Source organism: Dermacentor variabilis, chromosome 8, assembly GCF_050947875.1.
Source record: "Dermacentor variabilis isolate Ectoservices chromosome 8, ASM5094787v1, whole genome shotgun sequence".
NCBI lineage: Eukaryota > Metazoa > Arthropoda > Arachnida > Ixodida > Ixodidae > Dermacentor > Dermacentor variabilis.
Window position 1 is genome coordinate 153,064,275 of NC_134575.1, and position 23,895 is coordinate 153,088,169.

Here is a 23,895-nt window from a genome sequence, read left to right on the forward strand (position 1 = left end):
TTTCAGATTATCTCCCCGCCAAACCGCCAAACTCAGCTCCAGGTATCAGACGACGACAACGTACTAATTGAAACTGAAAAATGTGCTGCAGCCCTTAACAACTTCATCACATCAGTATTTCCCTCCGCTATAAACTTCAGTTCTAACGAATTACCATACCACTCGCTGACCCCAATGCCCGATACCCAGGTTAACGCTGATCGAATAGCTGGGTTAATACAGGCATTAAAATTATCGTCCTCGGCTGGTAGCGATCAAATAAGCAGCAAATTACTTAAAGCACCAGTTCCCTGCCAAGCGCAATACTTAGCTTACTTTTCCAGCAATCAATCAGTACTGGTGAAGTTCACCACGATTGGAAAAAGGCTCAAGTCATTCCCTTCCATAATTCTGGTGATCGAACAACAGCATGCAACTATCGTCCAGTTTCTCTAACCAGTATCCCCTCTAAACTGCTGGAACATATCATAGCAACCAATCTAATGCACTACTTTGAATCAATTAACTTCCATTGATACCAGCATGGTTTTAGAAAACTATGATCCTGCGAAACTCAGCTCTCTGAATTCACCGATGAAATCTTACAACACATGGACGATAACCTACAAATTGACGCCATCTTCTTAGACTTTTCGAAGGCCTTCGACCGCGTCCCCCACAATCACCCACTTGCCACATTATCTACTCTTGGAATCCCACCCCCAATCACTTATTACTTGGATCGAACATTTCTTAAAAGGACGCGTACAATACACATTGGCTAACTCTTACGACTCACACCTTTCTGATGTTACATCCGGTGTCCCCCACCGAGCAGGTTTATCCCCCCTGTTTTTTTTAATCTATACCAATGACCTGCCATGTAACACAAAACCAGACTTCGACTTTTTGCTGATGACTGCGTCATCTACAACGCCATCCATAACCCTGGTGATTCGATTGACCTACAGAAAGGCATAGGCACTATCGTTTCATGATTTGAAAAATGCTTGATGCCTCTTAACCTTAATAAGTGCCAATGTAAGTCCTTTTCACGTAAGCGCAGCATTACAAATTGCGCGTACCGAATAAGCTCAACTACAGTACCACGAACAGGCTGCTATAAGTATATAGGTGTCCACTTGACATCGTCATTATCATGGGTTACTCACATTGAAACAATATGCGTAAACGCCTCGCGCACACTTGGCTTTTTGCGTCGCAGTCTGAAATCTGCATCGCCCGCTATTAAAAAACTTGCATATCAGACATACGTTCGGCCGAAACTGGAGTACGCATAATCTATCTGCCACTCCTCGCAAGCATATCTCACCTACGAATTAAAAGCCATTCAGAATCTTGCTGCACGTTTTATCATGCCAGACTACTCAAGCAAAACCAGCATAACTGAACTAAAACGCACACTCGATCTTCCCAGCCTCCAATCACGTCGTATCATCTCGCGTGTCTGCATGCTTCACTCTTTCCACTATCACCAAATAGCCAGACACCCTCGACCACAACGCCCGCCAAGAATCTCTCCTCGCCTCAACCACAGCTGCCCAATCGCGCACATTCAGTGCCGTACGTCTTTGATGAAGGATTCTTTTTTTCCAAATGCAATAGCACTGGGGGACACTCTGCCCGACTATATTGTCTCTTCCGCCAGCCACATGACTTTCCGTGGGAAACTAACAATCCACTGCACCTAGAATGGTTTGTTAAAAATGCATTTGCTACTTCACCCATGTTAAGTAATTAGTTGATAGTGATTCATTCTCATGCATAGTATGTATTTAGTAGTATTGATCTAGCATGAATTTGTTGTACTTTATAATTTTTTAGAGTGATTTTGACGATAGTACCGCTTGCTCGGTTCCTTCCTGAGCGTTGTTTCCTTTTCTATTCTTCGCCTATCTTTTCTTCCTCTTTTCCCTCCATTGCGTGATGAAGAGTTCCTCACACTTTGTTTGCCTCCACCTTATGTAATGCCTCCGGGCCTCTAAGGCTTCAATAAATGAAATGAAATTAAATTACAGAAAGTATTCTGAAAGCGGCAGTTGCCGCTGCTGTGCGTTCAACACCATTGGACAGTTGAAAGTACTGCAGTGGAACTGTCTCTCTATATTTTCAGCTTTAACAGATTTCCGGCCTATCTATTCAATTCAATCCAGATGTGTTAATTCTTCAAGAAACTTGGCTTTCACCAAATAAAAATTTTCATTTAAAAGGTTTTCAGTCTTTCCGAATAGATCGACATTCGCGAGGTGGAGGATTACTGATACTTGACTCAAGGAAAATTTGTCGAGAGGCACAAAATTCTTTTCAAATCGTGGATTCCGTCTGCGAAATTTTGGCTATAGATTTGTCTCCCAGGGTACCATCTGTTTTCAGTTATAAATGCATATTTCCCCAAAGGTGTGCAAAGTACACGTCAACTTGATAGGGCTGTGGCTGCCTGTAGAAAATAAGTTTTGTTTGTAGGGGATTTTAATTTTCATCACGTGTCTTGGGGGCTAAAAACAGATTTGTATGCTAAGCAACTATGGGAGTGAACTATTGATAGCCACCTTTCATGTCAAAACACAGGACAAGTAACGTTTGCTAGAGGCCCCTTTCGTTCGGTATTAGATTTCACATTTTGTAGCGCTGGCATCAACGTTTTGTCGTGGGAAACGGTTGACTCAGCAACCAACAGGGATCATCTTCCTGTGTCATTTGAAATCATTTGTCCAATAACATCTTTAGAATACCAGCCATGCACATTTGTTAACCATACGAAATTTAAGACGTCCTCGCGTTCAGCTATTTCGAACCTTCCCCATACCAATGATAAGGAAATTGCTTCAACCATTTGCTAAATTCTAGAGGATTCCCGAAAGCAAGATGAGTTTGTCATCCCTTCGGCTAAAGGCACCGCTTGCCGTTGGTGAAATAATGAGTGCACGCGTGACTAGAGAAAAAGAAAGGCCACTTGGAAAAGGCTTCTGCATCATCATCATCAGCAGCAGCAGCAGCAGCAGCAGCCTGGTTACACCCACTGCAGGGCAAAGGTCTCTCCAATACTTCTCCAACTACCCCGGTCATGTACAAATTGTGGCCATGTCGTCCCTGCAAACTTAATCTCATCCGCGGACCCAACTTTTGGCCGTCCCCTGCTACGCTTACCTTCCCTTGGAATCCAGTCCGTAACCCTTAATGACCATCGGTTATCTTCCCTCCTCATTACATGTCCTGCCCATGCCTATTTCTTTTTCTCGATTTCAACTTAGATGTCATTACCTCGCGTTTGTTCCCTCACCCAATCTGTTTATTTCTTATCCCTTAACGTTACACCAATCATTCTTCTTTCCATAGCCCGTTGCATCGTCCTCAATTTAAGTAGAACCCTTTTCGTAAGCCTCCAGGTTTCTGCCCCGTACGTGAGTACTGGTAAGGCACAGCTGTTATACACTTTTCTCTTGAGGGATAATGGCAGCCTGCTGTTTATGATCTGAGAATGCCTGCCAAACGCACCCCAGCCCACTGTTATTCTTCTGATTATTTCAGTCTCATGATCCGGATCTGCGGTCACTACCTGTCCTAAGTAGACGTATTCCCTTACCACTTGCAGTGCCTCGCTACCTATCGTAAACTGCTGTTCTTTTCCGAAATTGTTAAACATTACTTTAGTTTTCTGCAGACTAATTTTTAGACCCACCCTTCTGCTTTGCCTCTCCAGGCCACTGAGCATGCATTGCAATTGGTTCGCTGAGTTATTATCAGTTATATGAGCTAATCGGTGCCCGACAAATTGGAAAAATTATCAATTTCACGCTGGTGTATTTAAGCGTGCTGTTAATCGAGCCAAAGACGATACGATTTAGGAATTACTATTATTTACGAAATTGAAAAAAATAAGCGTGCATTATTTGCATTTATTCGTGCTAGGAAGGTGCTACCAGCACCCTGAACATTGGACTCAATTGTTTTGACTCCGCAAGAATTGAGCGCTTCCCTAAAAGAGATTGCCAAAGGCTTAGAAAATCGATTTACGGCCCGGCTTCCGGCTATTCATTCTACTTTAGATCCTTCGGATGGTTTTACTCCAATTTCCTTATCTGAACTAAATGAGACTGCACAATGCTTGCTGAATTCAGCCCCTGGCCCTGACGGTGTCACAAATGCAATGTTAAAGATATTGTTACAGGAATCTCCTAACGTTCTTTTAGACCTGGTGAATTATTCAATTAAATATGCTTGGATTCCGTTGCAATCGAAGCTCGCCAAAGTAATATTGATGCGTAAAAGAAGAAGGAAGGTATGTATTGGATAACATTAGGCCCATTGCACTTACATCAAACGTAGTAAAATTCACTGAGAGGCTTCTTCACTTTCGTATCATGAAATTTATTAATGATCATTTCATTCTTAGTCCCTGTCATATTGGTTTCTGGGCCGGCTTCTGCATCTGGCATGCCCACGTCAACTTAGAAAGCCGAATATAACTAGCACAACGTCATAAGCAATACGCTGCCTTAGTGACGCTCGATATCGCTAAAGCATAGGACACTGTATTGATCAAGCGGTTAACACCCTGTGTTGTTCCTGGGTATATAGTAGCGTGGATTCAGTCATTCGTAGGTGCAAGAGAATCCTATTGCTACGAAAGCGACTTTTCTTCTTCTAAGCACAAACAAATGAGAGGCGTACCGCAAGGCTCAGTCCTTTTCCCGGTACTTTTTAATATTCTTATGAGCACACTACCTTGTCATCAAGAAGTAACTACTTATATTTATGAAGGCGATATTGCGTTTTTCGCATCTGCAAACGACATCCACACGCTATACCAACGACTGCAAACTTACCTTTGTGGTCTGGAGAGGTAGTTTGATGTTAATCACTTTATACTCAATGCCAGCAAATGTGCTGTTCTCGTTTCTCCGATATGTGACATAGTGCACATCTTATTGTGTTACCACCTTCCAGACAATACCACAAGTGGATTCTGTTAATTACCTCGGAATTATTTATAGCGCCTCTCTCAACTGGAACCTAAACATAGATTATCTAATTGGAAAACGGTTACCGTGCAATTGGCATATTGCTTAGGCTGAGCAGTCGTCGAATAGGATTGAGAAGAGGTACACTCCTGATGATATATCGTATGTACATTCGCGCTGTATTAGAATTTGGTTGCGTGCTCTTCTCTGGAGCTCCAGCCTACATGTCCCGTCCTCTAATCCTCTTAGAAAGAGAAGCATTACGTCTGTGTTTAGGACTTCCTAAATTTGTTGCGAATTCTATTCATTATATAAAATCCCGTGTTCCTCCTCTTTCGCGCAGGCTCCGACTTTTGACAGTGCAGACATCTTAAGAATTTGTGAATCACCGCTGCGACATCCCCAAACAATCTTTATTTACAACCTGCGTTGTTTTTCGGTGTCAAATGGCCTCGACTACTTACTCCGCAAATGATATTCGTGCAAAAATTACTTGGCTCTTTGGGCGTGCGCATATGCGATGGTCGTCCGATTCCCGACATAGCTGTTGCAACGGATATTCAATTCGATGACATTTTTGCTAAATATCTAAAATTACTTCCACACCGTATTCTATACGGTATATTACAATATCATCTGAAGACCCTTCAAACAAACATTGTAATTGCGACAGATGCTTCAGAATGTGAAGAAAAGTCAGGTGTAGGAATATATTCCCCGATCCTTGATTGGACATTTTCTCTTCGGCTGCCAGGTTTCATACCGATATTTTTAGCCGAATTCATGGCCGTAGTGCTGGCATTGCGCAAATTAGCACCATCAATTACATCGTCTGTCATAGTCACCGATTCGTTATCATTCTGTTTATCCCTTACTGGTTCTGGTGATTCTCGCTTGATGAGGAGATTTCCATCATTGGTACCTGGGTACTTGAGAAGCGTGCGTTTCATTTGGGTGTCTGGCCATAAAAGACTAACTATAAATGAAATTGCAGATTCTGTGGCGAAGGCATCGATAAGTGGCCCGATTCTTCCTTACTGCCCATTGAATGCTCATGTTACTGCTGCTAGATTTCGCAGCAGTGTCTTTATGCAGGCAGTATCGTGCTCCGCAAATACGAACTCTGTGGATTACAGACATCTCCTATACCCTTGGCATAGAGATTTTTTCCGAACACGGAAAATTGAGAGAGAGAGAGAGAGAGAGAGAGAGAGAGAGAGAGAGAGAGAGAGAGAGAGAGAAAGGCAAAGGAAAGACAGGGAGGTTAACCAGAGATTATCTTCGGTTGGCTACCCTGTACTGGGGGAGGGGCAAGGGGATGCGATAGGTGAGAGAGAGAAGGATAAAAAAATAAAATATAAAGAAAAATCGAACTACACACATGCACGTGCACACAAACTGTTTCTGTGGGTACTGTGACGCAGCCCGCAAAGGCGTTCCTAGTGTTATGCAGTGTCACCGCACAATCCTGCGTCACACAGTGAAGTCACAATCTGTCAGAAACTCCAGTGTCTTTTAAATGCCGCAGCAGCGCCTTCATAGCCGATCGCGCTGATGTTCGCGTAGGCCAGCTTCCAAGGATCTTGTTTTCTGTCATTGGGCGCTTGTCCAGTTTGTCAAGGGTGGCTGAGAGGACTGCTCTTTGCGGGTTGAAACGAAAGCACTTACAAAGAAGGTGCGCGATTGTTTCATTGCACCCGCAGAAGTCACAAAGTGGGCTGTTGGACATTCCGATAAGAAAAGAGTACGCATTTGAAAATGCTACTCCAAGCCATAGCCTAACTAGAGAAGGGTGCAGTCGCGTCATGGAAGCTCGGGCGGAATACGGAGTTGTAAATTAGGGTCCAGGGTATGAAGGCGTGCACTTGTGAAATCGGATGAATTCCACTGAGCTAACATCAGGTCATGTGCAAGTACGGCAAGTTTTTTCGCTGCGTCGGCTCTCGAAAGAGGAATGGCCACGCAGTTGATGCCGTCATGGGCAGATCGGGCAGCTGCGTCTGCTCGATCATTGCCATGTATGCCACGGTGACTAGGTAGCCACTGATACAGGATATCGTGTCCTTAGTCAACTATGCGATGGTGTACTTCTCTGATCTCTGCGGCGAGCTGTTCATGTGATCCATGGCGCAGTGCTGAGAGTACACTCTGTAGGGCTGCCTTGGAATCACAGAAGACTGACCATGCATGGGTTGGTCCCTCCTGAATGAAATGAAGAGGCGCACGCAAGGCTACCAGTTCAGCAGCTGTCGTTGATGATTCATGTGACGTTTTTAGCTGTATTTTGACGGTTCTTGTTGGTATCACCACAGCAGCAGCTGAACTTACCGATGTGACTGAGCCGTCGATGTAAACGTGTACGCGGCCACTGTGCACCTCATGTAAAAGTTCTAATGTGGCCTGCTTCAGGGAAAACGACAGCATATTAGCTTTCTTCATGATTGCTGGGATGGTGAACCGTATTTCAGGTTTGTGCAGGCACCATAAAGGTGAGGATGGTCTTGCTGCTGGCATGTAGTTCGATGGCAATGAGGTACGATTGGCAACAATTATACGACTGATAGTTGCATGTGGCCTTTCTGCGGGTAGAGTTGCAAGATAGTGAGAAGCTAGTCGGGCAACGTGTCGAATATGTGCCCTGAGAGCGTCGGTTACCAAGTACGTTGATATTGGGTGATCTCGAGCTATGACGATCGTTGCCGCTGTAGACGCACACCTCGGAAGACCAAGACACATCCTTAGCGCTTGAGTTTGTAGTCCCGGGAGTGCACGCAGGTTTGTTTTGCAGGTGTTACCAAGCACAGGGAGGCTTTATCTTGCGAAACTGAGGAAGAAGGCGTTATAAAGCTGCAGCATTGACCGCGCCGATGCGCCCCATGACTTTCCGCCGAGAAATTTGAGGAGATGTATTATTGTCATCAACCTCCTCTTTAGGGGGAAACGTGCGGGCTCCATGATAGGTCGCGGTCGATAATTACACCTAAAAAGCGGTGTTTCCGTGCATTTGCAACTGCTTGTCCATTGACACTTACAGAGTAACGCTTCATTGCCTTCCGAGTGAAAGTAATAAGGCAGCATTTCTCTGAAGACTGCTCTAAGTCCTGTTTTCGCAAGTAAAGTGATGCTAAGGTAGCTGCCTTTTGTAGCCATGCTCGTACCTGCAGTCGTGTTACAGCAGACGCCCAAATGCAGATGTTGTCGGCATAGATTGATACCTTAACTGTGCTGGGCAAGCATCGGACTAGGCCAACGAGCAGAAGGTTGAATAGCATCGGGCTCCCCAACACTACGCCTTGCGGTACTCCACGGCACGTTTGGTGTTGAGTCGTGGCGCAATCCTCGGTCATCACGAAGAAATGCCTGTCGGTCAAATAACTTCACAGCCACTGAAATGTGCGGCCACCGATTCCGGCTTCAATTAGAGCCTCTAAGATGGCTTAATGTGCAATATTGTCATAGGCGCCTTTTATGTCAAGGAATAATGCTGCAGTGAGTCGTTTCGGACGTTTTTGATGCTGGACAAACATGACCAAATCGATGACATTATCTATGGATGAGCGCCCACGCCGGAAGCCAGCCATAGCATCGGGGTACACGTTGTAATTTTCCAGGGACCATTCCAGGCGCGTCAAAATCATTCTTTCCATTATTTTCCCTATGCAACTGGCCATAGCGATGGGGCGGTACGATGACAAATCTAACGGCGATTTACCAGGTTTGAGAAGTGGAACCAAGCGGCTGCATTTCCATTCACGTGGAACCAAACCGTTGCGCCAAGACTCGTTGTAATGGTTTAGTAGCATGAGTCGTGCTTTCTGCCCAAGATTGAAAATTGAAGTGTCCATCACGAGACTGCGCTGCCGTATACCTGCGTTAAACTTTTATCTACACAGGTCTGGTCTGGTCCCCTCACCATTATGCTCATTCTGTGGCGAAGCGGAGAAAATAGATCACTTCTTGCTGTCTTGCAGGCGTTTTTATATTATAAGAAAATGACTACTCGAAATCCCGCCTCGCACTATTGGTCTAAATTTATCAGTGCGTGTGATCCTATCTTTGCGAGCCTCCATATTGGGTTCAGTCACAGAAATGTTTCCTTGGCAGTCCAAAATTACCTCATTGAAACCAATCAATTTCCATGTTACAGTGATCGTTCTCCCTCCCCAATATAGCTTTCTTTTAGTTCTTATATATTATTATTATTATTATTATTATTATTATTATTATTATTATTATTATTATCATCATTATTATTATACCCGGTTTTCTTATGATTGCTTTCGTTCCTCGAAACACAAAACATTTACTTTTAAGCTCCAATGTTCAAATTGTTAACTCCCTTATTATTATTTTTTGCACCTAATTTAACCACCCGATTCATGGCCGATCCCCCACTGTACGTATGTGTCGTGGCCACTCAGGACAACAGCAACAACAACAACAACAACAAAAACAACAACAAAAACGAAGGCACCTCCCAGCGGTCTCTAATTACACTCGTCTTCCGGCAGGTGAGCCAATCTTATGCTGAAAATTTCCTAATTTCTTAATACCACCCAATTCTCTGCCGTACTCGGCGGCACTCCCTTTCTCTTGGCGCGCATTCTGTTACTCTAACAGACTACCGCTTATTCGTCCTACGCATTACATGGCTTGCCCAGTTTCTTTCTTTTTATTGCCAATTAGAATTAAGAGCAAAATAAATTACGCCCTCTGCAGGGCAAAGGCTCTCCCATTCTTCTCCAACTACCCCGGTCATGTACTCATTGTGGCCCTGTTGTCCCTGCAAACTTCTTAACCTCGTCCCCCAGCCTAACTTTCTGCCGCCACCTGCTACGCTTCCCTTCCCTTGAAATCCAGTCCGTAACCCTTAATGACCATCGGTTATCTTCCCTCCTCATTACATGTCCTCCCATGCCCATTTCTTTTCCTTAATTTCAACTAAGATATCATTAACTCACGTTTGTTCCCTCACCCTATGTGCTCTTTTCTTGTCCCTTAACGTTACACCCATCATTCTTCTTTCCAAAGCTCGTTGCGTTGTCCTCAATTTAAGTAGAACCCTTTTCGTAAGCCTCCAGGTTTCTGCCCCGTACGTGAGTACTGGTAAGGTACAGCTGTTATACACTTTTCTCTTGAGGGGTAATGGCAAACTGCTGTTCATGATCTGAGAATGCCTGCCAAACGCACCCCAGCTCATTCTTATCCTTCTAATTATTTCAGTCTCATGATCCTGATCCGTGGTCCCTACCTGCCCTAAGGAGATGTATTCCCTTACCACTTCCAGTGCCTCGCTACCTATCGTAAGCTGCTGTTCTCTTCCGATACTGTTAAACATTACTTTAGTTTGTTGCCACCCAATTTTTAGACCCACCCTTCCGCTTTGCCTCTCCAGGTGAGTGAGCATGCATTGCAGTTGGTACCCTCAGCTACTAAGCAAGGCAATATCACCAGCGAATCGCAAGTTACTAAGATATTTTCCATTAACTCTTATCCCCAATTCGTCCCACTCCATGTCTCTGAATACTTCCTGTAAACACGCTATGAATAGCATTGGAGATATCGTATCTCCCTGCCTGACGTCTTTCTTTATTGAGGCTTTGATGCTTTCTTTATGGAGGAATATGGTGGCTGTGGAGCCGCTATAGATATCTTTCAGTATTTTTACATACGACTCGTCTACACCGTGATTCCGTAATGCCTCCACGACTGCCGAGGTTTTGACTTAATCAAACGCTTTCTCGTAATCAATGAAAGCTATATATAAGGGTTAGTTATATTTCGCACATTTCTTTATCACCTGATTGATAACGTGAATATGGTAAATAGTTGAGTAGCCTTTACGGAATCCCGCCTGGTCCTTTGGTTGACGGAAGTCTAAAGTGTTCCTGATTCTATTTGCAATTACATTAGTAAATACTTTTTAAGCAGCGGACAGTAAGCTGACGTGTCTATAATTTTTCAACTTTTTGGCGTCCCCTTTCTTATATATTAGGATTATGTTAGCGTTCTTCCAAGTTTCCTGTACGCTCGAGGTCATGAGGCATTGCGTATACAAGGTGGCCAGTTTCTCTAGAACAATCTGCCCACCATCCTTCAAGAAATCTGCTGTTACCTGATCCTCCCCAGCTGCCTTCCCCCTTTGCATAGCTTCAAGGCTTTCTTTACTTCTTCCGGCGATGCTTGAGGGAGTTGAAATTTCTCTAGACTATTATCTCTTCCATTATCGTCGTGGGTGCCACTGGTACTGTATAAATCTCTATAGAACTCCTCAGTTACTTTAACTATCTCATCCATATTAGTAATGATATTGCCGGCTTTGTCTCTTAACGCATACATCTGATTCTTGCCAATTCCTAGTATCTTCTTCACTGCTTTTAGGCTTCCTCCGTTCCTGAGAGCGCGTTCACTTCTATCCATATTATACTTCCTTATGTCAGCTGCCTTACGCTTGTTGATCAACTTAGAAAGTTCCGCCAGTTCTATTCTAGCTGCAGAGTTAGAGGCTTTCATACATTGCCGTTTCTTGATCCGATCTTTCTTCTCCTGCGATAGCTTACAGGCATCTTTTCTAACGGAGTTACCGCCGACTTCTATTTCACACTCCTTTATGATGCCCATAATATTGTCGTTCATCATAAGGCAGCGTCGAACATTGATTCAACACTTATGGGCTCGCCGTGGTGGCCTTGGGGCTATGGCAATGCTCGAGGTCACGGGTTCGATCCCGACCGCGGGAGCCACATTTCGACGGGACGAGGTACAAGAACGCTCGTATACTTAGATTTGGGTGGTCGCTAATTAACTCGAGGAGGTCAAAATTGTTCCGTTGTCCACCACGTCGGTGTGCCTTATTCTCTGATCGCGGTTTTGGCACGCACAGTCCCATAATGCAATTAAAGTGCTATCAGAGGCAATCTTCTGGGAAGTTGTGAACAATGGCGCAAAACAATAACTAAATAAACATGTCTCGCTGTGTCTTCTGTGTACTACGCAGACAAACAGCAATGGTGCATGCAAAGTAACGTTTATCATCAACTTACCGCTCTGGCATTGCACTAAATGCTGAAAAATTTAAAATTGGCCATCAATATCGCCGCTAGTTATTGTCAATCAAAGCAAACAGCACAGAAAGCTTCCCTCACATCGATTCTCACAATGCCTGGGATCCGCCTAATTTTCGGTCAGCTTTGTCATTCAGCATGTACATATGTAATGTACAGGACAAGAAAGGAAACTTGCGACTGCAGCATCCGGCAGCACAGCGTTCGCAGTCTCAGCTCACAAGCATCTGCTGAGGTGGCTATGTTATTGCGATAGCGATTACGCGGACGCTCCAGGCGGACTTGTGCCGTCGGCATTGTCGTGGTATCCTGCTATCTACGACGCATGTGCAAACCGTCCGCTCCAGAAATGTTTTGTTTGCTTGCCTCCACAAGCGACGAAGTGGAGGTACCGTGCTCCTAGGGTTTGCCGGGGGGCAGCCATCAGGTTTTCCCAGCCGGCACGAGCGTTGCGCGTTTATAAAGTATCGTTGCTGCTGCATAGCTCTGCTCGCACCCCGCCGTGGTGAACGTCAAGCTAAATTTGCGTATTCCATTCTTTGGACCTTCATTGACGCCGACTGTTTGGTCCCATCCGGTGCAGGTGCGACCCATGCGCTGCACTCTGACGAAGGGTTTCGTACAGGCGGTGATTCTTCGGTCACTGTGGGATACGTGGTTACCAGTGCAGGGAGCCTTCGCGCTGGTGGCTACTCACGTTCGTGTGGATATATTATCTACTTTTGTAGTCTATCTTTCGAAGGAATCGTACATTAATGACCGCAGTACGCAATAATAGTCCGAACATGCTTACTTGCTGCAAATTGGTGGCTTTATAAAGTAATATATTGTTATAAACTATCCAGAGTCTGAGAGGCTTTTGACGCCTGAAGTAGGCGAATTCGTGTATTGGCCATTCCCACGTAGGCTTAGCCGCTGTGTTTGCAGCTTCCATAGATACTAGCGCCAGTCTTCCCTCCAGTGACCGCTAGCACGCTTCTCATGGTGCCAGCGTTCCAGCTAATTTTGTAATTCAGTGCATAAAAGGACGTTTTCTTAAGAAAGTAACTGGAACGCCAATGCATTTATCCGCGAAGTTTTGGAATTAATATATCGAAACTGGTGTCAACCTGAGAATTCGTTGCGAACTCTGCGGCTGGAATTTGCAAATTGCAATATGTGCCATAAGTTAATTAGTGAAAACGTATTAATTAAAGTTTTATTGTTTAGTAGATTGTGCCTTTTAATTTCTTGTGCAAGTAACGTCCACCTGCTCGGGTAGACCAACTCACGAACTACAACTGCGCAATCTGCCGCAGGCAACTTCTAAAAATATTTGAAAGTGTTCGCTGAAACACCCGGGATAATACCAAGCGTGAAAACACTTGTCTCGATTCGACGCTGACGAGAAGGCATAGTGAAGTTCCTGTAAGATATGATTATTCAGCTCGCTTGAGGTTGCTGTTGGTATGGAAAGCTTGTGCGTTCGGTTCCCATAGAGACGGCTCATCGGTGAGGTGATTGAGGTTCAAATCATTGAGCAGTTGCTGCTGCGCCAGGTCTTTTTACACAAGTATTCACGCGAGCTAAACTTGCTAAACAATCTGTACGCAGGCCGTAAAATCTAGAAAATGAAGACTGTAAAGCTGAATGAACACGTTAAGTTACTTGCACATTGGTTGGATGATTCTGCACCATATGACCAAAGTTGTTCATGCAACCGCACCATACCGAATATAGAATATGATTATGCAAATCCTCATTGTTGCAGTATCTCTATGAAACAGAATTAGGAAGGAACAGCGCCAACTAAGACGACCACGAGAGCGAGAACGACATAGGACAAGCGCTTGACCTGTGTCGTTCTCCCTCTCGTGATCGCTTAGTTGGCGCGGTTCCTTCCTATTTCAAGTATGCACCATCTAGCCCAAATGAATGTTGTCCAGACCCGTGGGTCTATGAAACGGGCCTCAATGCTTATATGTACTTTCACTATGTTATTATAGAGCGTGGTAAACTAAGCGCAAGAAAGAAAACCCTCATCCATGCCCCCATTTTTCGACTGGTACAGCGCTATTTCAAAAACTTTCAGGATTTCTGCATGTTTCCCTATGAATCAGACAGAATTGATTGCGTTAGGCGACTGTCTTGGTTAATACAATAGAAAGCAATGTCTGCCTGGGGCAGAAATTCAAGAACGTTTTCAGTTTATTTTTGCGCGTGATATTTAAACATAGAGAAGCACGCCATAAGATAGACGTTAACTATGATAACATGCAGAATTTGAACGTTTTTCTGGTATGCAACCCATTCCATGCCCACTTTTCGATAAAAATTTGCAGCAGTCGCTCGGTAACGGTCGTACCTGCGTCAGCTTTGGCAGCACTGACAAGCAGTGAGGCGGCGACTGTCAGCGCGGCGAAGGCAGCGAGCGCCATGGCAGCAACCTGCAAGTAAATGATTGGAAAATTAGGCACAAGTTCAGAAACTTCCATCATGGCCGTTAAACACTGTGTTTCACGAAAGGAAACTTTCCTCAAACATTCGTATTCTCACGTTGTAGAGTGATGGTCAAGAGCCCGTCTGCGCCAAAATTGTGTTCAAGAACGCAAGTAACCCTGGTAGCACATCGCTAGATCATTGGTCGCCACCTTGTTCACACACACACGCACACGCAGAAACACAGACACACACACACACACACACGCACGCGCGCACGCACACAGACACACACACACACACACACGCACGTACACACAGACACAAACACACACAGAAACACACACACACGCGCACACACACACACACACACGCACACACACTTTCATTTCATTTATTATTACTGTTAGCCCATTTTCTGGGCCGTTACGAGGCGGAAAATATTTGTTGCAATGCATAAAATTCATTGGAAATCCCAGCCTTGTAGACGTGTATATACAAAATAAAATTAATGTACACAACCTGCGGCTCACAACAAAATACAAATACGATAGTAAAAGCCCACACAGCAACATCAATATTTCCAGGTAGGTGAGATTCGCTACAAACAAGCTGTCGTGGTTAATTTGTTAGGTCAAGGTAAAGGTGTATAGATTTTTCAAACGAACTGACATAGTCTGTTTGCGTTATGTGCTGTGGCAGCGAGTTCCATTCTTCAATTTTTCGTGGGAAGAATGACTATTTAAATGTGTTGATCCGAGTTTGGAAGGGTGTAAGTTGTTGGTTGTGACTGTTCCTCAATGTTCGGGCCGAGCGCTGCGTAATGTACAGTCCGGCGTTTATGTTGAAGAAGTCACCCCGCAAAAAATAGAGGTACTTAAGTCTAGCAACTCTTCTCCGCTATAGCAGTTGAGGTAAGTTAACTTCTGAAAACATCCCCGGGACTGAATCCGTGGGCTTATATTTAGGCAGAATAAGTCTAGCTTCCCTTCTTTGTACTTTTTCAATCCTTGCTATCTGGGTTTTCGTATAGGGGTCCCACACGATACAGCCATATTCCAAAGTTGGTCTTACAAGAGTAAAATAGGCGGTTAGTTTCGCCGTCGTCTTGCCTGCCCTCGTTTCCAGTGCCAAGTCCACACTTTTCGCTCGGCTGCACTACATAAGCTATGAATGTGCCTATCCCAATTGAAATTTTCACTTGTCATTAAGCCTAATACTTGAAGTAGCTTACTTTCTGTAATTTGTGTCCTTAAATTTCGTATTCAAACGGAAAATTATCTTTAATTTTGTTTGTTATTCTTATAAATGACATTTTGCTATGATTCATTTTCATTTTCCATTTCGTGCACCAGTCATGGACACTACTTAATGCTGTGCTTAACGTAATTTGACGTTCTTTGGATGCTATATGTGATTAAAGCAGGCAATCGTCGGCGAATAACCGAACCTTAACACCCGAGAAAAGTGTCTCTGCAATATCGTTGATATAACACAGAAATACGACGGGATTGAGCGCGGAGCACTGGGGAACACTTGATGAAACACCCAGAATGCCGGATTTTGCGCTGTTGATTTCCACATACTGCGTTCTATACTTAGGATACGATTTAATCCAAGCGACAATAGTACTATTATTTCCAAAATTCATTAGTTTCCTTATAAGTTCTATGTGTGGAATCCGAACGAATGCTTTTGAAATATCAACACAAATTGCATGTACCAGATTTTTATCGTTCAGTGCTTTTGCTAACTCGTGGACTGTTTCTACAAGCTGGGTCATCGTTGACAATTTCCGTCTAAAGCCATGCTGATTAGCATTAAGCAGATTTTGGCCCTCAAAGTAATCAATAAACTTGCCGATATTATAGTATAGTATAGTATAGTATAGTATAGTATAGTATAGTATAGTATATAGTATATTATAGTATAGTATATAGTATAGTATAGTATAGTTGCGATATTATAGTATTTTGCAGCATGTGGACGTGATTGAAACTGGCCAGTAGTTCTCAACACAATTTTTGTTTATGGTTTTGTGAACAGGCATAACTTTCGCTCTTAACCAGTCGGAGGGCAATTTTCGCTTATCCAGAGACAAGCTGAAAATAATGTTTATCTATTTAGACACCTATTCTGCATAACGTTTTAAAAACTCATTTGGGACTTTATTAGGACTAAGAGACCTTTTTGTGTCAATATCTAGATAAAGCGATAATATTCCTTGCTCGGATATAGTGATATCTGGCATGCCTTCCTGTTCGCGGATACTTTCGCTGCAGAGGTCAGCGCTTTGAACTTCTGAAGGCACGAATACGGAGTGAAAGAACTCGTAACATACTTCAGCAATTTCCGTGTGATCGGTTAGGATGTGGGCCTCTGAAATTTATGCACTGAATGCAGTCTTTCTTCGCAGCGATGTGACGCCAGAAACGTTGTGGTGAACATTTGATAAAAGAAGGTAAAGTCCCAGAAAAATATTTTTCTTTTGCTGAAATTAATTTGAGCTTAAGAATAGATGATATTTGTGAAATGTCATCTTGTTCTTTTACGTTGTTTTTTCTTTCATGCGTTTCAATTTGCGTTTTAACTGAATTATTTCTCGATTACCCATGGGTAACGCTTTCTAACTGTTTTTTCCGTTGAGGTACTAGTTTTTCCAGACAATAATTCATTATTCTTTTAAATTCCGTCCGCAAGCTATCAACGTTATCCGATCCGTCGAGAGAGTAAATGGAAAAATTGGACGATCACAAGGAAGAAGGGACAGGCGCAATTCCTTGTGATCGTCTACAAAGCGCATTCAATTTTTCCAAATACGATGAACGAAGTTACCCAACAAAGCATCTTGAAATAGTAAAGTTGCTTTTCTAAGTTGTCTAAAATGCTGACGTCGTCAGTCTTGTTGAAATCTCTAACGAAGATTTGTTTCCTTTTATTTTTACATAGGAGACCACTTCTTACGAGAAGTATAACAAGTTTGTGGTCTGAAAGTCCTTCTTCAGTATTTAATTTCTCAACACCAAGTCCAGCAATGTTTCTCTCGTGGTCCACTTCTAGTTATCTCATTCACAACGTGTGTTAAGTTTTGATTACATGCGATGTAAAACAGGGTGTCACAATTTGTGACTTCGGCAGAACCACTTTCAAGACTGCCCCATTGTATACCCGGAAGATTAAAGTCTCCCGCTACTATTAAACGCGCGCTGGCAGGTACATTACAGCACAGATAGTCTTGGATTGATTTCAAAAATGTTAGAGGGGCAATTGGGGGTCTATATACTGCTCCAAGTACGCAGGAAACGCCATTGAGTTTAAGCTTGCACCAAATACTTTGGGTTTCAGGACACTCTTTGAATCTTACGACGTCAATTCTTTCTTTAACGATGACAGCCACACCGCCGCCTCGCGTGTGCCGATCTTTGCGGATAGCCCGTTAACCAGGGGGGACTATTTCAGAATCAGCAATTTTGGCGGGCAACCCAAGTCTCCGTGATAACGACAACATGTGGATTGTGCTCCGTAAGAAGGTTCTCAAGCTCAACTGTTTTGATTGCTAGGCCTCGCATATATATATATATATATATATATATATATATATATATATATATATATATATATATTTATTTATTTATATTGTTGCAGGAAGAAAGCAGGCCCATGAGTGTAACATAATGGATATTTACAAATGGTGTATATGGCGTTCAGGCAACTTCCAGACTGCGTCTGCCTCTAGTCCGATTCAACTTCCTTCACTTCACCGTAACATCACGCTCCCGACGAAGTAGCTACGTTCCGGTGAAAGTTATAGAGCATCACTTAATGGGGGGACACAGGGCTTGAGCCTGGCGATGTGAACAACATCACTGGTGACGTTGGGAGGCACTGAAGGCTGACCGACTGGGGCGATCTCGTATGTCACGTCGGACAGTTGGCGTAAGATCTGGTACGGACCAGAATAACGTGAAAGTAGTTTATCCGACAAGCCGACGCGACGTGAAGGCGTCCAGAGAAGGACAAGGGAACCAGGTGAAAAATGGTGGTCTCGGTGCCGAAGCTCGTAGCGTCGTTTTTGAGAAGCTTGCGAGACTGTGAGGTGATGTCGGGCGACATCTCGGGCCTGGGCGGATAAGTAAATAGCATCGCGAGCGTAACCAGTGCTGGGTGCTTGTACTGCGGAAGGTAGCAATGTGTCAAATGGCAAGGCGGGGTCACGGCCATACAAAAGGTAAAATGGTGAAAATCCAGCAGTGTCGTGACGGGACGGATTGTATGCGAAAGTGATGCATGGTACAGCGACGTCCCAGTCGTGGTGATTGTCGGAAACGTACATGGCGAGCATTTCAGTTAGTGTGTGGTTGAGTCGCTCGGTGAAGCCGTTCGTTTGAGGGTGGTACGAGGTAGCAATGTGGCGTTCTGTAGAACAGGAGCGGAGCAGATCATCGACGACCTTCGATAGAAAGTAGCGGCCGCGATCTGTCAGCAACTGGCGAGGGGCGCCGTGGTGCAGGATGACGTCGTATAGCAAGAAGTCGGCGACATCTGTAGCGCAGCTGGTTGGCAGCGCTCGTGCGATGGCATATCTCGTGGCATAGTCAGTTGCTACAGCAATCTATTCTAGGGGCCAAGGAGGTTGAGGCCCACACGGAAGACGGGCTCTGTAGGGATATCAATTGGTTGAAGCAAACCAGCGGGAGGCATAGCAGGCATCTTCCGGCACTGACACAGGTCGCGCGACATAACGGCACGCCGAGCGATATATGCCGGGCCAGAAGAAGCGGCGCCGCAGGCAGTCGTAAGTACGAGTGATGCCCAGATGTCCAGCAGTAGGAGCGTCATGAATTTGCTGGAGCACGGCGAGTCGAAGGTGCTTTGGAATCACTAGAAGGAGCTCCGGGCAGTCATGACGAACGCTACGACGGTATAAAGTTCCATCGCCAAAGGTGAACATACGGAGAGACATTGGGCGAGGAGTTTAGGCGTTCCATAAGTGTTCGAACAACAGGATCTTTGCGCTGCTCGTCGCCAATATGGAGGAAGTCGGAGAGGGATAGAACACTGATGTCACGGTCTGCATCGGTATCGTCCGGTTGATCCACGGTATTGCGGGACAGGCAGTCAGCCTCTTTATGCAGGCGCCCTGACTTATACATAATATAAGATGTATGTTCTTGTATATGTAACCCAACGTGCAAGCCGTCCAGCTGGGTCCTTCAAAGAGGAGAGCCAGCACAGAGCGTTATGATCGGGTGCGACGCAGACGCTCCGACCGAAAAGGTACGATCGAAATGTCGCGATCGCCCATACGAGCGCGAGACATTCTCTCTCAGTAATGGAGTAATTTCGGTCGGGCGTGGAAAGAAGGTGGCTAGCGCAAGCAATGACACACGGTCGTGGCCCTGTTGACGCTGAGCGTGGACAGCGCCAATGCCATGACCACTCCCGTCAGTTCGTACTTCAGTGGTGCAGAAGGGTCAAAGCGTGACAGAATCGGGGAAGTTGAAAGCCGCTCAATCAGGGCACAGAAGGCTTTCTTCTGCAGTGGTCCTTAAGAGAAAGAGACGTCTTTCTTAATAAAGTCAGTGAGAGGGTGAGCGATGTCGGCAAAAGTTTTCACAAATCGCCGGAAATAAGAGGATAAGCCCAGAAAACTACGGACATCGTTTGTTGAACAAGGTACAGAAAAATTTCGCATGGCGTGAGCTTTCTGTGGATTAGGTTGGATTCCGGCGGCGTTTACGAGATGGCCGAGCATGTTAATTTCACAGCGACCGAAATGGCTCTTGAAAGAGTTCAGCTGGTGGCCAGCCCTGCGAAACACGGAGAGGGCTGTCAGTATGGTTGTGAGGCGCCGCAGGTGGCTTTCAGAGTTCGGCGAAAACACAATCACATCGTCGAGGTAACAGAGGCATGTAGACCATTTCAAGCCGCGCAAAAGAGAGTCCATCATGCGCTCGAATGTAGCTGGCGCACTGCACAATCTAAACGGCATGACTTTGAATTGATACAGACCGTCCTGTGTGACGAAAGTGGTTTTCTCGCGGTCCGTCTCATCAACGCTAATCTGCCAATAGCCGGAGCGCAGGTCAATTGATGAAAACTATTGGGATCCGTTAAGGCAGTCAAGAGCGTCATCAATAAACGTATTTCTTTGTTATCCTGTTGAGGTGACGTAGTCAACTCAGAAGCGCCACGAGTTGTCTTTTTTCTTTACCAAGAGAACCGCTGATGCCCACGGGCTAGTGGAAGGTTCAATGATGTCCTTGTGCATCATCCTGTCTAGGCCTCTTTCTGTACGATGGCCCTTTCATTTGTGGAGACAGGATATGGCCGCCTATGAATGGGGCTGGCGTCACCAGTGTTGATCCGATGAGTGACAACACATGTCTGGTCAAGTGAACGTTCGTCCAAATCAAAGATGTCCCGATAAGATGACAGGAGGTGACAAAGAGCTGTTGTTGGCTCGGAAGGAAGGTCAGGGGCGATCATCTTAGAAACATCTTCTGCAGGCGTCGAGTACGAAGTAGTGGGTGACAAAGGTCCGTTGGTACTGAGGAAGGATTCAGAGGTCAAAGAAGAAATCTGAAATTCTTCCAAAGGAGTGATATGCGCTATGGCAATACCGTGGGGCAGCACATGCGACGAAAATCCAACATTGAGGATAGGCACGCCAGCGCAGTTTTCGCGGATCCGGATTAAGCTTTTCGGTAGACTAATATTGCGCGTCAAAACCACGTCAGTAAGCGGCGACACAACGTGGACAGGGCATCGGGAGGACATTTGTAGCCGCCTGTGGAGACAGCCTTGCAAACTCAGCAGAACATAAGCGGTGTGAAGCACAAGTGGTTGCGTCGGCAGGAAGCGGCATGTCCAGCTGTACAACACCTGTGGAGCAGTCTATTTGGGCAGAGTGTTTCGAAAGGAAGTCGAGGCCGAGAATTAGGCCGTGCGGACAGTGTTCAAGGACGATAAAAAGAACAACGGTATAATGACCCCAGTGGTCACACGTGCTGTGCACATTCCACGGACAGGTGAACTACTCCCATCGGCGACTCGCGCAGTGCACGGTACGGCGGCTGTCAGAGCCTTTTTGAGCCTTCGGCGGAGAGCAGCGCTCATAACTGAAAGCTGCGCTCCTGTATCAACGAGATATCTAACAGGAGCGCCATGAACTTCAATGTACAGGAGGTTTCCACATGTAGGCAGGGTCGACAGAGGATTTCTGGGCCGGGTCGAAGTTGCAGCTTTACCCGCATGAGCTGCGCCGCCTAGTTTCCCGAAGCGAAGCGACCGGTTGCAGAACGGTACGAAGAGCGGTGAACGAGAGACGAACGGGACCTACGACCTTGCTGAGATGGGGAGCGGCTGGATCTTGGTGGAGCACTGTCGGCGCTGATGTTCCTAGTCGGCGTATAGGGCGAGAAAGTGCGATTGTATGGTACATAGCGGTGATGACTCGAAGACGACCAACAAGAAGGCGACGACCGGTGGTTGCGGCAATGACAGGCGATGTGTCCAATACCGGAATAATTAAAAGAGATGGGTTTATTATCCGCTTTGCGCCAGTCAGCCGGGTTGCGATGGAGTGGGCTAAAGCTTTCCGTCTGGGAGCGAGCGGCCGGAGCAATCTGGTAGGTGTTTTTATGGTGGACCGAGCAGAGGTATCGAATGCCCCAAACTTGCTATTTCCTATTTTTCCTAGCGGGTACGCTTTCCCGACAGCCTGAACAAACGGGAGCCGGGGCCATGGCCTCAAGCTCACGGCGAACGGCGCACGTTATTTCTTCCGGTCCTCTGGGCTGAATGAACCGCGGCGGGTCTTCCCAAGAAGATGTCGCGGCGGTATTGGGCAATCGGTCGAAAGTTTGAGCTACGTGGCGGCCTTTCGCTTGTTCGAAGCGCCAGCACTCCTTTATAATTGCATCCACAGTGGCGCAATCCTTACACATCAGGAGATGGAAGGCATCGTCTGCAATACCTTTCAGTATGTGACCAGTCTTGTCTGCCTCGGTCATGTTGTCATCAGCCTTGCGACAGAGGGCCAGCACATCCTGTATGTGGAGATCTGAGCGCGGCAGGCGTTTCTTATTTTGCTGCCAGCTGACGACTGACAGGTCTGTCAACCAGGTTTCGCATTCTTTCTTTGCGGACATCCCAGTTCGTTAGGCCAGCTTCACGTGTGTCGTACCATTGTTAGAAGTTCCCCTCAGATAAAATATCACGTTTGCTAGCATCATTGTTGGGTCCCACCTGTTGTTGTCGCACACTCGCTCGTACATCTTAAGCCAGTCCTCGACGTCGGCGTTGTCCGTGCCACAAAATGTCCAGTTACCCACCATTTCGTTAAATAACTCTAAAATTGAAGTGGTAAAAAGCTTCAAAACACTGGGCGTGCATTTTTGACAAAACATGACATGGGATGATAACGTGAACTACAACCGGCCTTATGCGCCGTCACTGTTACTATCTTCGTACCTCTGTTGACATACTCATATATAACTCTTTATTTTCTTCTCTATTGAATTACGCGTTTCTTCTATGGTCAACAAGGACAGCTTCAAAAATAAGCAAACTTTCTGTCTTGCAAAAAAGTGCTCTACGACTAGCCTGTAAAGTCCTATATCGCTACCACAGTGCAGAATTGTTTAAGAAGCACCACTTCATTCAGCTTCCATCAATGTATGATTACAAGCTATGCCGTTTATGTAAACACGGTTTGCTGAAAAATAATGATGCCATGACAAACCAGGCAAGGCTAGAGAAAAACTTCCTTGCTTATAATGTGCGCCATGCTGAAGTGCGGTACTTCGCCAAATGTGGGACCAATTACGGAAATCAAATGTTAAAATTTCAATTGCCTACACTTCTAAACCACATAATAAAAGAAAATAAGTTTGACATATCTAGTACAACACCAAAACTGCGTTTAATGCTTGTATAATGATGTGATACGATGATTTTCTATTTGACTACTGTATAATCCCCGTTACAGTGAAGTTTTATAACTCCTGTAAGTGTTTTCCCCTTAGTAGGTTGTACTCCCTTAGCCGCACGCTTTTATGCTTCCACGTGTGATAGGGGTTCAGGGCTCCTCAAGCTGTTTTTACAGCTTTACCTGTGCACCTCGTAACATTTTCTTGTTGCGGAATAAACTCCATTCCATTCCCCGGGTCCCGCGGATGAGTGAGGATGACCGTTGGCACGGGCTGCTGAGGCGTTGCCGCTTGTGTGGGTTGATTTGCCATTGTGGCAGCAGGTAGGTGATGTCCGCTGCGAAGTTCCGTGATTGTACCCCACACCTCCACCAAGATGTTGCAGGAAGAAAGCAGGCCCACGAGTGTAAAATAATGTACATTTACAAATGGTGTATATGTCGTTCAGGCAACTGCCAGACTTTGTCTTCCTCTAGTCCAATTCAACTTCATCCTTCACGTCACCGTAACAATATAAAT

At 45.3% G+C, this 23,895-nt stretch overlaps 1 protein-coding gene across 1 annotated transcript in view; it reads right to left on the reverse strand.

Moving 5' to 3' along the window:
• The window catches only part of LOC142590677 (uncharacterized), a 184,626-nt gene extending 162,151 nt beyond the window's left edge, over positions 1-22,475 (reverse strand). Inside the window, exons 1-2 of the mRNA XM_075703086.1 lie at positions 22,422-22,475; positions 14,370-14,451 (exon numbers count right to left, since the gene is read on the reverse strand). Coding sequence (XP_075559201.1) covers positions 14,370-14,442 — 73 coding nt within the window. The 5' untranslated portion in view covers positions 14,443-14,451; positions 22,422-22,475. The remainder of the gene's footprint in view (positions 1-14,369; positions 14,452-22,421) is intronic.
• Positions 22,476-23,895: the final 1,420 nt, after the last annotated feature.